General features: G+C 41.7%; 1 protein-coding gene across 2 annotated transcripts in view; it reads right to left on the bottom strand.

Moving 5' to 3' along the window:
• The window catches only part of ITGB5 (integrin subunit beta 5), a 221,215-nt gene that overhangs the window by 45,224 nt on the left and 157,539 nt on the right, over window positions 1-18,452 (bottom strand). For both annotated transcript variants that reach the window (XM_060198257.1, XM_060198255.1), the window contains exon 10: window positions 8,799-9,228. In XM_060198257.1, coding sequence (XP_060054240.1) covers window positions 8,799-9,228 — 430 coding nt within the window. The remainder of the gene's footprint in view (window positions 1-8,798; window positions 9,229-18,452) is intronic.

The raw sequence follows: 18,452 nt of genomic DNA, 5'->3' as shown, positions 1-18,452 counted from the left end.
AAATTGTGGGCATGGACTTTGCATATGGATGTCTTGCTCCCACACACTGCGGGCAGGACCAGCCTTTTGGGGAAACGGGCAGCTCTGTGAGTACATCTGCTAGTGAGTTTTAAAAAAACAGCGAAGGGCAGGGGTAGACAGATGCCTAAGGCTCCAAAGTCCCAGATTCAATCCCTTGTACCACCATAAACCAGAGCTGAGCAATGCTTTGGAAAAAAAAAAAAAAAAAGACTCTAAAAAACAAACAAAATAAATAAACAACAGCTGCAACAACAACAAAACTAGCCCATCACACACAAGTCAATTACAAGTACTGTTGGCTTTTCCGAGCCTTTGTGGTGATTGCTGAAGGGAACAGAACTGCAGGGCCTGGAGATGAGCAGAAGGCAGCTCCAACCACACCCAAAGCAGCAGCCTTGGCTCCAGAGGGTGTGGCAGAGACTGACGAAGGAGTCCATCATCATCATCCTTTTGTACCAGGTAATGTGCTATGTTATTTATGTACAGTCTCTTTCTCCTCACAAATAACTCTAAGCTCAAAGCCACACAACCTGAGTATGGTGCTTCTGAAGTTATGGCCCAACCATTATTCCATTCAGTTAATACCAATTATGACAGAGAAAGGACAGACCCTGCTGCATGTTTGGTACATCAAATCCTAACTTGTCCACCTAGTCTACTCCTCTGACATGTACAGCTTGGAACTTTCTAGAACTCAGTTTTAAGCATACTGACCCCACTGCACCCCTGTGTGTACCCACATTAGTCCCAGGAGGCCACACTTGCTAAACATCATCTGTGCAACCTTCAGCATTTTCTTCCCCAAAGGATTTGTTTCACATGTTAAATGTTTTATCTTCTCTGCTAACTGTAAGTTCCTTTCAATCCCCCCCCATTCCAAAAAGAAACATTGTTCCCTAAATTTTCAAGGAAGAAATCCTGGGTGGAATAAGTACAATTTGTAAAAGAAACTCTCCACACCTATGGACATCTAATCTTTGACAAAGGGGCCCAGACTATTCAATGGGGAAAGCAGAGTCTCTTCAACAAATGGTGTTGGAAACAATGGGTTGAAACATGCAGAAGAATGAAACTGAATCACTGTATTTCACCGAATACAAAAGTAAATTCCAAGTGGATCAAGGACTTGGATGTTAGACCACAAACTATCAGATACTTAGAGGAAAATATTGGCAGAACTTTTTTCCACATACATTTTAAAGACATTTTCAATGAAACGAATCCAATTATAAAGAAGACTAAGGCAAGTATAAACCTATGAGACTACATCAAATTAAAAAGCTTCTGCACAGCTAAAGAAACCACTACCCAAACCAAGAGACCCCTCACAGAATGGGAGAAGATCTTTACATGCCATACATCAGATAAGAGTTTAATAACCAACATATATAAAGAGCTTGCCAGACTCAACAACAAGACAACAAACAGCCCCATCCAAAAATGGGGGGAGGACTTGGACAAAATATTCACCACAGAAGAGATCCAAAAGGCCGAGAAACACATGAAAAAATGCTCCAAGTCTCTGATTGTCAGAGAAATGCAAATAAAGACAACAATGAGATACAACTTCACTCCTGTGAGAATGTCATACATCAGAAAAGGTAACAGCAGCAAATGCTGGAGAGGGTGTGGGGTCAAAGGAACCCTCCTGTACTGCTGGTGGGAATGTCAATTGGTCCAACCTCTGTGGAGAACAGTCTGGAGAACTCTCAGAAGGCTAGAAATGGACCTACCCTATGACCCTGCAATTCCCCTCCTGGGGATATATCCTAAGGAACCCAACACATCCATCCAAAAAGATCTGTGTACACATATGTTCTTGGCAGCACAATTTGTAATAGCCAAAACCTGGAAGCAACCCAGGTGTCCAACAACAGATGAGTGGCTGAGCAAGTTGTGGTATATATACACAATGGAATACTACTCAGCTGTAAAAAAAAATGGTGATGTCACCGTTTTCAGCCGATCTTGGATGGACCTTGAAAAAATCATGTTGAGTGAAATAAGTCAGAAACAGAAGGATGAATATGGGATGATCTCACTCTCAGGCAGAAGTTGAAAAACAAGATCAGAAAAGAAAACACAAGCAGAACCTGAACTGGGATTGGCATATTGCACCAAAGTAAAAGACTCTGGGGTGGGTGGGTGGGGGGGAGAATACAGGTCCAAGAAGGATGACAGAGGACCTAGTGGGGGTTGTTTTGTTATGTGGAAAACTGAGGAATGTTATGCATATACAAATGATTGTATTTACTGTTGAATGTAAAACATTAATTCCCCAATAAAGAAATTTAAAAAATAAATATAAAAAGAAAAAGAAAAAAATTAAATTAAATTAAAAAATTAAAACAAAAAAAAAGAAACTCTCATCCTGCCTAAACTTGTTCTGCTTACTATGCTTGTATGCACTGGGCAGAGTGAGTCTTTTGAGATACAAGCTGCAAGTATCTTATCAGAATGTATCTCCTAGAACAGGAACCACCAACTCATGATGTACCTGGAATTCACATTAAAGTCTTATGTTTAGATTTTTTTAAAAAATCAGATACTGAAACATGACACAACAGAAACATGGCTTAGTTATAGTTCATTAAAAAAAATGTCCAGTGTACACCTATGATCATAGCAGCACAATTCGTAATCACTAAAACCTGGAAGAAAAACAAGGTGCCCAACAAAAGGTGAGGCTGAGAAAACTGTGGTATATTCACACAATGGAGTACCACACAACTATTAAGAACAATGAACCCACCTTCTCTGACCCATCTTGGATGGGGCTAGAAGGAATTATGTTAAGGGAATTAAGTCAGAAAGACAAAGACGAGTATGGGATGAATGCACTCATAAACAGAAGTTGAGAGAGAAGAACAGAAAGGGAAACTCAAAGCAGGATCTGACTGAGTTTGGAGTAGGACACCAAAGTAAAAATCTCTAGGTGGAGGGTGAGAGCAGATGTTCAGCTTCATGGAGGGGGGAGAGGGGACACGGGACACAGACATTTGGTGGGAATGGTGTTAATATATGCTCCTATTAACTTATAGTCTTACAAACCACTATTCAATTTACATGAGAGGGGAAAAATGGATTGAATGTCTCAAATGTTTTGATGCATAGACCATAGCTCTGAGTATATGTTCCTTCAGTTTAAGCACTTCAAATTGGCAATCAGACTGATTTCTAACAGTGGGCTCAAATTATTAATACATTTCTAATAATGACTGGTTCTTTGAAATATTAAATCTCTTAAAAGCTTAGATGAGGGGAGTCGGGCTGTAGCGCAGCAGGTTAAGCGCAGGTGGTGCAAAGCACAAGGACCGGCATAAGGATCCTGGTTCGAACCCCGGCTCCCCACCTGCAGGGGAGTCACTTCACAAGTGGTGAAGCAGGTCTGCAGGTGTCTATCTTTCTTTCCCCTCTCTGTCTTCCCCTCCTCTCTCCATTTCTCTCTGTCCTATCCAACAACGACAACAACAATAATAACTACAACAATAAAACAACAAGGGCAACAAAAGGGAATAAATAAATATAAAAAAATTTTTTAAAAAAAAGCTTAGATGAGGGAGAACAGAAACAATTAGTGGTGTTCCTTTATAAGATACAAATATATGTAAATAGCATAAAAGGCCAGAAATTATGGTATGGTGAGGTCTTGTATGCCACAGCAAATCCTCACAATGGGATTTGCAGAATGAACCCAACTGCCAAATAATTTGGGTATAGCTATAACTAACCATTGCCTTCTTAAACCCCAAGACCTTCTCCTTTCTCTATAAAGCCCATATTTAAAAAAAAAAAAAAAAAAAAAAAAACCGGGAGTTCGGCAGCAACACAGCGGGTTAAGCGCACATGGCACAAAGTGCAAGGACCGGTGTTAGGGATCCTGGTTCGAGCCCCTGGCTCCCCACTTGCAGGAGAACCGCTTCACGGGCAGTGAAGCAGGTCTGCAGGTGTCTTCCCCCCGCCCCGGGTCTTCCCCTCCTCTCTCCATTTATCTCTGCCCTATCCAACAACGACATCAACAACAATAATAACTATAACAATAAAACAAGGGCAACAAAAGGGAATAAATAAATATTTTTTAAAAAACAAACCATATTTCTCCCAGTCCTGAAACCTCTAGGGCAGGGCTCACTTTCCTGCATGCTTCTCCCAGAGCATACCAACAAATACTACACCTGCTGTTCCCAACCCAATTGTGACCCCAACAGGAGTTTAAGACAATTAGCATATGAATGGCATCAGCCTGAGGCAGAGCAGACAGACAAGGGGATATATTTAAGGACTGACTTGGAGCAGCTCACTCCCGATTAGATTACCTTTACCATGGACTCTCCAATTGCCATGGCTCCGGACTGATCCTGTTTTTTCCACTCTGTGATCTTGGGTAACTTAGTTTGGGGACTTTGGACTTTTGCCTATTTGCCTAGCTAGACTTATACTCTCACATTCTCAGTGATTTTATTGAATAAACCTCTCTTTTGCTTAGCCTTAAATGAAGTCGCTTATTTTGCAGCACCTAGATATTTGCCTTTTAGCTGTTTCGCCCAAATAAAGCCTCTAATTGTTTAAATCCATTCTCACTGCTCCATAGTGAATCTTTTATGAGCCACAGCCTAAAAGCCCCCTTTGAAGTTATTATAACACCACCCAATCAATGAAACCAGTACCACCTCGGCATGTTTCACTTTGGACTGTGTTCAGAGATGTCAGGCATGGAATGTCAACTCTTCAACTTCATTACTCTGGTGAGACCTGTCCTAGCTCATAGGACTCCTTAATTCCAGTTCAGGTAGTACACTTCTGAACAAACCTCAAAACTTAGATATAGACCAGGGCCCATGAGATAGGGCCCTGTACATGTATCTATAAGTTAGAGGAAAACATATAAAACCTTAAAGAAAAAGTGTACAATAGTTTGCAATAAGTCAATAAATGTACCAAGCATGCAGAAAGTCCTAAAAAGAACCATAGAGTACCTAATGAAATAGTTTCTACTTAGACCTAGATATCCTCCTCAACTACCTCTTATTACACATCCCTCAATCACTCCAAAGCTAACCTTGTCAGACAAAGTAAGGACTACAAAAGCTGAATAAGGGCAAGAGACTGGCAAACTTCAATGATGACTCTTTAGTCACTACCAGGTCGTCCCAACACCTGGGGCCCTGGTCAGGGAGTCCTGGGATTCCCAGACAGACATGCTGGGCCTAGACCTATAACAGATCCCTTTAGCCACTGTCACTGGTCCTCTCCATCAGGAACAACATAATGGACTCCTTTGTGGGCCCCCATAGGCTTTGATCTCAACGTGAATCAACAAGGGTAAGCAATGTTCCATTCTCCAAAGGGAGGTTGGACAACATACTCATTACCCGAGGATGATGGGTCCTGAAATTAGTGTTGCCTGGAATGTTCCTAGCTATAACTGCAGAATTCCAGATCAGACCTACAGAGATGCAGAGGTTACATAGGCTCCTGTGCTGACTATGGGCCTAGGATGAAATTGGTGGGGTTTATAGTTAACAATATTTATACACCTTTCCCATATTTGAGAGCTGCTCTCTTCCCTGATCCAGCTTTCTAGCCCTTTTTCCAACTATGACACCATCTCCCCAGATAATAACTTAGGTTACCTGCATGTTAGATGTCAAGCTCAGGCAAAAAATAGTAAAGTCATGGGCCCCTTGGAATATTCCTAAAACAGACCTAATAGCTTTTTCCAAAACGAAGACCCCAAATCTTCATCTGCAATATTGTTGTCTGTAGGTTCATGATTAGTCAACAATTTGCTCTGCCTTATTTTTATTATTCTTTTTTATTTATAAAATGGAAACACTGACAAAACCATAGGATAAAAGGGGTACAACTCCACACAATTCCCACCACCAGACCTCCATATCCCATCCCATCCCTGATAGCTTTCCTATTCTTAAACCCTCTAGGAGTATGGACCCAAGGTCACTGTGGGATGCAGAAGGTAGAAGGTCTGGTTCTATAATTGCTTCCCCACCGAACATGGGCATTGACAGGTCAATCCATACTCCCAGCCTGTCTCTCTCTTTCCCTAGTAGGGTGGGGCTCTGGAGAACCAGAGATCCAGGACACATCAGTGGGGTTGTCTGTCCAGGGAAGTCTGGTCAGCAACATGCTAGCATCTGGAACCTGGTGGCTAAAAAGAGAGTTAACATACAAAGCCAAACAAACTGTTGACCAATCATAAACCTAAAGGATGGAATAGTGCAGATGAAGAGTTGGGTGGTCCTCTGTTTTGTAGATAGCTAGTAGGCATATTTTAGTTATATTCCAAAGGGCCTGTGGCTATACTATTCCCCAGCCTGAAATCTGATATGCAGGTGGATCCAAGTTATTGTCTGGGGAGATGATGTCATGGTTGGAAAAAGGACCAGAAAGTTGGATCAGGGAAGAAAGTAGCTCCCTAATATGGGAAGGGGTATAAATATTGCTGACTGTAAACCCCATCAATTTGATGTGGTCTGGGGCCCATATTCAGCTTAGGAGCCTATGTGACCTCTGCATCCCTGTAGATCTGAGTTCACATTCTGTGGTCATGAGTAGGAACATTCCAAGCTGCCCCAATATTGACCTATCTTCCTCAGGTGTAGCATACAGTATGTTGTCCATCCTGCCTTTGGAGGATGTTGTTCTGCCTTATATCTTAACTCTTTTTTTCAGCCACCAGGTTCCAGATGCTAACATGATGCCAACCTGACTTCCCTGGGCAGACAACCCCACCAATGTGTCCTGGAGCCCCACCCCCCCAGATCCCTACCCCACTAGGGAAAGAGAGAGACAGGCTGGGAGTATGGATCGACCTGTCAATGCCCATTTTCAGCAGGGAATAAATTACAGAAGCCAGACCACCCACCTTCTGCACCTCATAGTGATTCTGGGTCCATACTCTCAGAGGGATAAAAAAATAGGAAAGCTTTCAAAGGAGGGGATGGGATACAGAGATCTGGTGATGGGAACTGTACCCCTCTTATCTGATGATCTTGTGAAAACTTCTATTTTATAAATAAATAAATAAGATATTCAATGTTTGGTATTAAAGTTATAAACATGTTCAATATAGCATATTGTGATTATTTAGTAGAAAAAAAAAAAGTGACATGGGAGACAACTCACCCAATAGAACACACACTTTATAAGGCATGAGGACTGGGGCTCAAGCGCCTGATACCATGTGGAAGATAATACACAGCATCAGGGGAAGCTCCATGAGTGGTGGAGCAATGGAATCTCTCCTCTCTTTCGGAGATTAAAAGAAAAAAAAGTTGGCCAGGAGCTGTGAAACAGTGCATGCATAAGGTTCTGGAAGGCAAAATAAACATACACACAAGTTAGAGTATGGTAATAAAAATGAAATATCCAGATCACAAGAATCAAATGTTCAGCTAAACTTTGGTCTAAACCTTCATGATCCAAAATGACAAACAACATGCCAAATTCTGAAAAACACACTTAACAAAATGACAGACCCCTTCGAGAAGAAGGAGACTTGGATATTTAAGTTAGAAAACAGGCCATGGAGGTGGTTCAGTGTGCAGAGCAGGGACTTGCATGATGAGGTCCCAGTCTCTGACACTGCATGTAATCTTTGGTCTCTTGTGTATGTCTGCGCTCTCTCTCTCTCTCTCTCTCTCTCATATAAATAAATCAAAGAAAAAAAACAGAGAAACAAAGAAGTTTTCACATATATGAAACCCTAGGTTTGATCCTTGGCACCCCCCAAAAATTTTCAGATCTCTGACAGGTTGTTACATGGAAGCAATGGACCAAACACTGAGTGGAAGTCATTAAGAAATAATTTCTGAGTGGGAGCAGATAGCTTAAAAGTTATGCAAGGAGACTCTCATGCTTGAGTCTCCAAAGTCTCAGGTTTAGTCCCTCTCACCACCATAGACCAGAAATGAGCAGAGTCTAGGGGGAGGGGGACTTATGTTTAATGTAAAGAAAATTATTCAAACTGCCCTATGAAAGGCCCCCAAATGATGCCTGTAGCCTAATTCCTAGAGATGGTGACTTGACTATAGTAAACGGGGGTTTGAAGGTATCATTAAGGATCTTGAGATGAGAGAACTCTCCTAGACTATTCTGTGGGTCAAGTGTCATTGTAAGAATGACATGGAGAAAGCAAAGAAAGAGATGTGGCAAGTAAGCAGAGGCCAGGCTCAGAGAAAGCTCAGAGGATGCTACACTGCTGACCTTGAGAATGAAGGAAGAGGCTGCAAGCCAAGGAAAGCAGATGACTTCTAGAGGCTAGAAAAAGTCAGGGAATGGATTATCTTCCAACCTATGGAAGGGAAGTAGCCCTGCCAATACCTGGATTTTTATCATGAGTGATCTATTTTAGACTTCTAACTTCCAGAACTGTTATGGAATGAATTTATATTATTTTAGACACCATATTTCTGGTGATTTATGAAAGCGGAAAAAGGAAATGAGTGTGATTGTCTAACCAAGGGATCAGCCACCACCAGCCCCAGTTAGTTCCTATCCCAGGAGATGATAGAGATAGGGTTAGATACCTGTCCATCAGGTATCTGATAACTCTCAGGCTTTGAGAGTCCATGTCACGTGCATGCCTCCTTCTGCTTCTGAATCCACCACACTAGTGTCCACCCCAGGTCTGATGGTAGCTAATGCTTGCCAGCATTAGCACGCAGAAAGACTGTACTAGAGTAAAAGGCATGATTTGGGGGAAACTCTTAAGGGCACCTGACACCTGAGCCTGTACCTGGCACAGGAAAGCCTACCTGAGCAGAGGACTCCTTTATTCCTGGCACAGGAGAAGTTGTCGCACTCGCAGAAGGGCCCGTAGATTTTCCCGAACTCGCTTTCGAAGCAAGAGCACTGGTTGCAGCTGCACTCCCCACGCCCGCTGCACAGGGGCTTGCTCTCTGCCTCCCGGCACAGGTTTTGGTATCCACTCTGGTTCTCTCCTTCCTGGCACTCACACCTGCTGCCCAGGTGGCTTGGATTGCACTCACAAAGGCCGCAGACGTATGTCCCATTACCACTGCACCGGGTGCTGTCCAGCTCTGATTCTGCACTGCAGCCACACCTGCAGTTGTAGGTGATTCCAACTTCCAGACTGTCCCGGAACCCCACTGGACGCAGAGTGAAGGTGTGCTCCGTGGGTCTGCTTGGGCAGCTCCAGGCCTCCACAGATACCTCAAAGGACACCTGGGCAAAAGGAGGAGAGGACACGTAGCGTCCACAGTGAGTCAGGGCCTCCCAGTCACCCAGGAGCCAGGTCCATGAGCAGCTATCCCAAGGTCCCCAATGAATAGCTGAGGGTAAAGCCAGTCCTGTCCCCATAAACACTTGGGGAAGCCACTGTGGTGGCCCAAGGAGCCTTCGACCCACAGACTCTTCCATGTTATGGGGTGGGGGAGTTTCAAGCATGCCAACATGTGACAAGCATTGTTCTTGGGTCTTTCCATTCCCCATGTCTTTACATCTACATAACTTTAAGGAGAGAGATTTCCCCAGAAAGGTAAGAAGGTTCACTAGGGTGGCACAGATCTTTTCTCCACTTTATTCTCTTTAAAGAATATTTTATGTTTATTTTGTTTATTTTTTCAAAAATATTTTATTTATTTATTCATGAGAAATATAGGTGTAGAGAGAGAAAGAACCAGATATAACTCTGGTACATGTGCTGCTGGGAACTGAACTCAGGACCTCATGCTTGAAAATCCAATGCTTTTTCCACTACACTACCTTTCAGCCCACTATTTTTATTTATTTATTTTTTAAATTATAAAAATTATTTTTACAGATTTTATTTATTGCTTCATGAGAAATGATATGAGAGAGAGAGAAAAAAAACAGAGATCATTCTGGTACATGTGCCTTATCCACTGCGCCACCTCCCGGACAACACCACTATTTTTATTTTTTACTAGAGTAATGTTCAGCTCTGGCTTGTGGTAGTGCTGGGGACTGAACCTAGGACATAAGAACTATAGGAAGAAAATCCATTTGCATAACCATTTTGTTGTCTCCCTCACCCTCTCCCCTTTATTTTCACTATGATCTTCTACTCCCATCCCCATTTTGAAAGTTGTAACCAAACAATCAAACCTTTATGAAGCCCTGCTGCCTTTCCTTCTAGTGAAAACGTAGAACCCACTAGGATTAAGGGAAAAAAATACACACTGACCAAAGCATGTTGTTTGGACGATGTGACAGGCCCTCCCACCCTCCTGATAAGATATTCTTCTGGGGGAGTCGGGCAGTAGCACAGCGGGTTAACAGCATGTGGCACAAAGCACAAGGAACAGCATAAGGATACTAGTTTGAGCCCCTGGCTCCCCAGCTTCAGGGGAATTGATTCACAGGCAGTGAAGTAGGTTTGCAGGTGTCTTTCTCTCCCTGTCTGTGTTCCCTTCCTCTTTCCATTTTTCTCTGTCCTATCTAACAACAATGACATCAATAACAATAATAACTACAACAACAATGAAAAACAACAAGGGCAACAAAAAGAAAAAATAAATAAATATAAAAAAAAGAAGAGAAAGAAGGGAAGCGGTATTACGAAGCAGCAGCAGCAGCAGTCTTTCTCTCCTCTCCTCTCGTGGGTCAACTAGGAATACCAAAGGAGAACACCTGGGACCGCAACATGACAGGACTAGAACGACTTCAGGAACCCACCAAATAACTAGTGAGTGCAAATACCTGTGGTTTGTGGGCAGAGAGGAGCCTAGGGAGAGATTAAGTGGGAGGTAACAGTCCGGCAGTTTACCAGTTGAGACACCACCTCCAGTCTGTTTCACCAACAAAAAGACAGCTGAAGGGAGGAGAGGACTCCCCTAAGATTAACCAAATGCAACTGTGAATCTCCATTGCTACTGCTCCTTAGAATCTGGAGCGGGGGGTGGGGGGGAGGCGCTGTGCTGACACCAGGGGACAGAGAACTAACCAGGAAACTCAGGAGATGATCTATACCTCTGTGGTCTAGAGGTGGGGCTCTAAGAGTCTTTGCATAACCAATGGATTATCTCTGCCCAAGTCTAGCAGATGGAGAGTTGTCTCAAGTGGCCTCCCCCAGGGCTCTGTTCTGGCTCCTACGCTATTTAATATTTACATCAATGACCTCCCAGAAACTTCTTCAAGGAAGTTCATCTACGCCAATGACATCTGCTGTGCAACTCAGGCATCCAAGTTCAACATCCTCGAGGAAACACTCACGAAAGACATGCCTCTGATATCTGATTACTGTAAAAAATGGCGACTAATCCCTAGCACTGCAAAAACGGTATCATCTGTTTTCCATCTACACCATGCCTCAGCCACGCATGAGCTTAATGTGCAGCTTGGTGATACGAGAATCCGGCATGAAGCCCAGCCAGTCGTATCTTGGCGTTACTCTGGATCGCACTCTGTCATTTCACGAACATCTCATAAAAACTGCAGCAAAGGTGGGTGCGAGGAATAACATCATTGCAAGACTGGCCAGCTCCTCATGGGGCGCGAGCACTTCCACACTACGATCATCATCTCTGGCATTATGCTATTCCACTGCAGAATACTGTGCCCCAGTATGGTTCTGTAGCCCCCATGTCCACTTGGTCAATTCCAAATTATATTCCTCCATGAGGATAATTTCTGGAACCATCCGTTCCACCCCGGTTCCATGGCTGCCAGTTCTTAGCAACATCGCCCCGCCTGATATTCGTCGGGATGCGGCATCATCTAAGTTCATTTCCCATGTCTTCGCTCGACCAGACCTGCCAATATATGCGGATATCTTCGCCCACCCTGTCCAACGCTGGACGTCTCGTCACCCAATCTGGTCCCCTATGCCTACACTGAACTTCTCTGTTCCAGTCTCTTGGAAACAGAGTTGGCAGTCAGCTGAGGTAAAGAACAAACACCTCATCACAGACCCCTGCAAGCATCAACCCGGCTTTGACCTAGCACGTTATGATTGGGCCCTCCTCAATCGCTATCGAACAGGCCATGGCTGGTGCGCCGCTATGTTCCATCGCTGGAGAGCCAGAGACGACCCAAACTGCCCCTGCGGCTACAGACAGACTATGACCCACATAGTCAATGGCTGCCACCTCTCCAGATTCAAAGGAGGTCTCGAAACTTTACATCAGGCTCAACCTGACGCTGTTGACTGGCTACAGAAGAAGGGCAAATGCTAGAAGAAGAATCTCTGCCCTTGCTTTATCTCTTGGTCAGGAGTCATTGATTAGGCTTAGAAGCCTACTTAAAAGTTTAAAAGCCCTCAGGCTCCCATATCCTACAGGGAAGAAAAAGAACCAAAGAGGCTTTTAAACCACTGAGCTCCAACTCAGGGATTCAAATACTATTGAAACAACTGTCAATTTCCACAACTGTGAACCCCTTAATTACCTTACTTAGACAAAAGTCAATCCAGGCAAGAGTGATCAGTAATTTGGAAAGTATTGAGACCGGGACCTCATAACATCCTATATAGAATGGTTAAACAAACAAGAAGAAATATTGGAGAAATGAACCAGAACAAGAGTCCAGCTAAAAGTCCCCCAAAGGTTGAAGAACAAAATAATGAAGTCAATATCCAAATACTAGCAAAGGAAATAATCACAGGAGTGAGTAAAGAATTTGAAAGAACTGTCATCAGAAATGCAGAAACAACAAATGAGACTCTGATTATTAGAGAGCTGGAAGCTGAAATAGCTGAGCTAAGAACACAACTATATGAATAAGCTAAAACTGTATCAGAAGAGGGTAACAAAATAGATGAACTCCAGAAAACAGTAGAAGGGAAAGAGAATAGAATAAATGAGAAGACAGAAGACAGAATTAGCAAGATCAAGGATGATTAAAGACAACTAACAAAGAAGTAAAAGATCTTAAAAAGAGATTAAGAGGTTCTGAAAACAACAACAGAGACCTACGGGATGACATCAAAAGAAATAATACACACATTATTGGCTTACCAGAGGTAGAAAGAGATGGAGGGGAAGAAAGCATTCTTGAGGACATAATAGCTGAGAACTTCTCTAGTCTAGACAACATCAAAGACATGTAAAAGTTCAAGAAGCCCAGAGGGTCCCAAACAGACTTAACCCAGACTTAAAGACACCCAAGACACATCATATTTTAAAAGGAATAAGGAAAAAGAAAGGTTCTTGAAGGCTGCAAGAAAAAAACAAAGAGTCACCTACAGAGGAAAACCTATCAGATTAGCAGCAGGCTTCTCCACACAAACACTACAGGTCAGAAGAGAATGGCAAGATATCTATAGGTGCTCAATGAGAAAGGCTTTCCACCAAGACTACTGTATCCTGCTAGACTGTCATTCAGACTAGATGGAGGCATCAAAACCTTCTGAGACAAGCAACAGTTGAAAGAATCAACTATCACCAAGCCTGCCCTGAAAGAAGTTCTGAAAGGTCTCCTATAAATAGTCAGACCACCAAAAATATGCCATATATCAGAACACTCTAAAAAGCTACAAGAATGGTGTTAAAATATCTCCAATCTTTGATATCAATAAATGTCAATGGCTTGAATTCATCTATTAAAAGGTACAGAGTAGGAAGATGGGTCAGAAAACACAAGCCAACGATATTCTACCCACAGGAAACCCACCTAATTCAAACACAGACTCAAATTAAAAGGATGGAAAACTATAATAGAAGTCGATGGCCCACAAAAAAGGGCAGGAAAAGCTATTCTCATATCTGACATGATAGACTTTAAAATAAATAAAATTTAAAAATATAGGGATAGACACTACTTCATGCTCAGAGGATCAATCAAGAGGACTTAAATTATTAATTAACATCTATGCACCCAATGAGAAGCCATCCAAAAACATCAAACATCTACTGAAAGAGCTACAGCAATATATTAACAACAACACTGTCATATTAAGGGACTTAAACATCCCATTCTCTCAACTGGACAGATCATCCAGGCAGAAAAGCAATAAAGACATGAGGGAGCTAAATGAGGAGACAGATAAACTAGAACTATTGGACATTTTTCAGAGTCATTCATCCCAAGAAACTGGAATACACATTTTACTCAAATCCACATGGGTCATTCTCAAGGATAGACCATATGTTAGGCCACAAAGACAGCATCAGCAAATTCAAGAGAACTGAAATCATCCCAAGCATCTTCTCAGACCACAGTGGAATTAAACTAACACTTAAAAATCAACAAAAGATTAATAATATTCCCAAAACGTGGAAGCTCAACAGTACACTACTTAACAACTACTGGGTCAAAGAGTAAATCAAGGAAGAAATCAAAATGTTTCGAGAGTAAAATGACAATGAAGACACAAGCTATCAAAATATTTGGGAGACAGCTAAGGCAGTACTAGCGGGGAAGTTCACAGCCATAAGCACATATTAAGAAACTAGAAAAAGCATAAATAAAAAGCCTGATTGCACATCTTAAAGACCTAGAAGAAGAAGAACAAAGGAACCCTAAAGCAACCAGAAGGACAGAAAACACTAAAGGTAGGGCAGAAATCAATAACATTGAAAAAAAGAAAACCATACAAAAGATCAACGAAAGTAAACGTTGGTTCTTTGAAAGAGTGAACAAAACTGAAAAACCTTTAGCCAGACTTACAAAACAAAAAAGGGAGAAGACCCAAATAGATCAGATTGTAAATGAAAGAGGAGATATCACAACAGTCAGCACAGAAATTCAGCATAGCATGCAAGACTTCCATGAACAACTATATGCCACCAAGCTAGAGAATTCAACAAGATAGACACAGACTCAAAGTGAAAGGATGGAAAACTATCATACAAGTCAATGACCCACAAAAAAGGGACAGGAACAACTATTCTCATATCTGACACAATAGACTTTAAAATAAATAAAAATTTAAAAGATAGGGATGGACACTAAATTTCCTTCTAAATTTCTTTTATCCACTTCTTCCAGAACCAGGTTCTGGAATAAATGGACAAACTTGCAAAATTAGTAAAGAGGAAGTAGATAACATGAACAGGCCCATCACATCTAATGAAATCGAAACAGTGATCAAAAACCTTCCCAAAAATAAAAGTCCTAGACCAGATAGTTTTACAAATGAATTCTACAAAAACCCTCAAAGAAGAACTAATACCTCTACTTTAAAAGTCTTCCAGAAGATTGAAGACACTGGAATACTCCCTTCCAGCTTCTATGAAGCCAACATCACTTTGATACCAAAAGCAGACAGGGACACAATCATAATAGAAAACTATAGATCATTATCTCTGATGAACATAGATGTTAAAATATTAAACAAAATTCTAGCCAACCAGATACAGCAGTATATTAAAAAGACTGTTCATCATGACCAAGTAGGGTTTATCCCAGGGATGCAACGTTGGTTTAATATATGTAAATTAATCAGTGTGATCTACCCCATCAATAAATGCAAGATCAAAAACCACATGGTCATATCAACAGATGCAGAGAAAGCCTCTGACAAAATACAACATCCCTTTATGGTAAAAACACTTCAAAAAATAGGAATAGATGGGAAATTCCAAGATAGTGGAGTCTATATATAGCAAACCTACAGCCAACATCATACTCAATGGTGAAAAACTGGAAACATTTCCACTTAGATCAGATACGAGACAGGGCTGCCCACTATTACCATTACTATTCAACATAGTGTTGGAAGTTCTTGCCATAGCAATTAGGTAGGAGCAAAGAATTAAAGGCATATAGATTGGAAGAGAAAAAGTCAAACTCTCCCTATTTGCAGATGACATGATAGTATACACAGAAAAACCTAAGGAATCCAGCAAGAAGCTTTTGGAAATCATCAGGAAATACAGTAAGGTGTCAGGCTACAAAATTAACATTCAAAAGTCAGTGGCATTCCTCTATGAAAACACTAGTTAGAAGTTGAAATCCAGAAATCAATTCCTTTTACTATAGCAAATAAAACAACGAAATATCTAGGAGTAAACCTAACCAAAGAAGTGAAAGACTTATAAACTGAAAATTATGAGTCACTACTCAAGGAAATAGAAAAGGACACAAAGAAGTGGAAAGACATTGCATGTTCATGGGTTGGAAGAATTAACACCATCAAAATGAATATACTACCCAGAGCCATCTACAAATTTAATGCTATCCTCATCAAGATCCCAACCACATTTTTCAGGAGAATAGAACAAATGCTACAAATGTTTATCTGGAACCAGAAAAGACTTAGAATTGCCAAAACAATCTTGAGAAGAACAGAACTGGGGGCATTACACTCCCAAATCTCAAATTGTATTATAGGGCCATTGTCATCAAAACTGCTTGGTACTGGAACATGAATAGACACACTGACCAGTGGAATAGAACTGAGAGCCCAGGAGCTCCAGTGACACAACTGGTTAGTGTGTGGTACTTACACAGAATTGAGAGCCCAGAAGTAAGCCCCCACACCTATGGACATCTAATCTTTGACAAAGTTGCCCAGACTATTAAATGGGGAAAGCAGAGTCACTTCAACAAATGGTATTGGAAACAATGGGTTGAAACATGTAAAAGAATGAAACCGAACCACTATATTTCACCAAATACAAAGGGACTATGTGAAAGCTTGGTAGAGTTTAGGGATGCTCTTCCACCCTTGGATGGAGGTCTGGAAAGACACCGGACTTGTTAGCCTCTCTCCTTAGAGATGAGCCAACAGTGAAAAGTCTCCCAGACCCAATTTTTCCTTGTTAGTCTCTCAAGCTCACAGAAATCCTACAGGCCTTTCACACTTAGTTTCTCCCTGCTAGCAGCAGGCCAAATGGCTGCCTGCTTTAGGGTTCACTCAAAGTTCACACATCCACTTCACCTTTTTATCACAAAGGAGAATACACTCTATCATACACCCCTAATACCAGATAGTAAAAAGCTCCCAAATCTTATTTGCTTGTGTCCTTTGATATCTGTAATTTACATGAAGCTTGGTTTTTTCTTTTCTCTACCTCACCTTACTGGTTTAACCCCTATGCTTCTCTCAAATACCTTTGGATAATTAAACTGCCTGCATCATGGAGACTAATTGTTTTGACCTTTATGTATCACATCAATTCTTGTCATACCGGCCCCCTACCATAGGGGCAAGCTGACCTTTAAGAAATTTGTAATATCTGACATATTTGAAAAATGTTCTTTAACTCTCTATATAAACCTGTACTCATCTCCAAATAAATGTGTTTTTGTACACAGAGACAAGAGGCTAATAACCAGAATAAATAAAGAGGCTAATAACCAGAATAAAGAGCTTGCCAAACTCAACAACAAGACAACAAATAACCCCATCCAAAAATGGGGGAGGACAAGGACAGAATATTCACCACAGATGAGATCCAAAAGGCCGACACACACATGAAAAAATGCTCCAACTCTCTGACTGTCAGAGAAATGCAAATAAAGACAACAGTGAGATACCACTTCACTCCTGTGAGAATGTCATACATCAGAAAAGGTAACAGCAGCAAAGGCTGGAGAGGTTGTGGGGTCAAAGGAACCCTCCTGCACTGCTGGATGGAATGTACATTGGTCCAACCTATGTGGAGAAAAGTCTGGAGATCTCTCAGAAGGCTAGCAATGGACCTACCCTATGATCCTGCAATTCCTCTCTTGGGCATAGATCCTATGGAACCCAACACACCATCTAAAAAGATCTGTGTACACATATGTTCTTAGCAGCACAATTTGTAATAGCCAAAACCTGGAAGCAACCCAGGTGTCCAACAACAGATGAGTGGCTGAGCAAGTTGTGGTATATATACACCATGGAATACTACTCAGCTATTAAAATTGGTGAATTCACCATTTTCAGCCAATCTTGGATGGACCTTGAAAAATTCATGTTAAGTGAAATAAGTCAGCAACAGAAGGATGAATATGTGATGATCTCACTTCTAGGCAAAAGTTGAAAAACAAGATCAGAAAAGAAAACACAAGTAGAACCTGAACTGGAATTGGTATATTGCACCAAAGTAAAAGAATCTGGGAGGAGGGGATACAGATCCAAAAAGGATGACAGAGGACCTAGTGGTGGTTGTATTGTTATATGGAAAACTGGAGAAAGTTACGCATGTACAAACTATTACATTTAATCCTAATTACATTCCATGAACTTAGCACTTAGCACTCCCTGAAGAGATGTTCTTGCATACTGATTTGTGGAAACAAATCCCTGAGCAAGCCGCCTCCCAGGGGCCTGGACACTCCAATAGCCCTGATGGGTGGTGGACCTCCATGGGAGGCACCCTGCTCACTGTGTGTGGCAGAGCTAGCCAGGGCAGTTGGTATAGAGAAGAGCACAGATGCTCTACCATCCATGTACATGCAAGATATTTCACTCTGTGTGGGGGGAACTGCCATTTAAAATCTTTCACTGTTGATAGGCTGGGAGTATAGATTGACCTGCCCACACCCATGTTCAGCGG

This window comes from Erinaceus europaeus, chromosome 9 (assembly GCF_950295315.1).
Source record: "Erinaceus europaeus chromosome 9, mEriEur2.1, whole genome shotgun sequence".
Taxonomy (NCBI): Eukaryota; Metazoa; Chordata; class Mammalia; order Eulipotyphla; family Erinaceidae; genus Erinaceus; species Erinaceus europaeus.
This window is presented reverse-complemented; position numbering and strand designations above follow the sequence as displayed.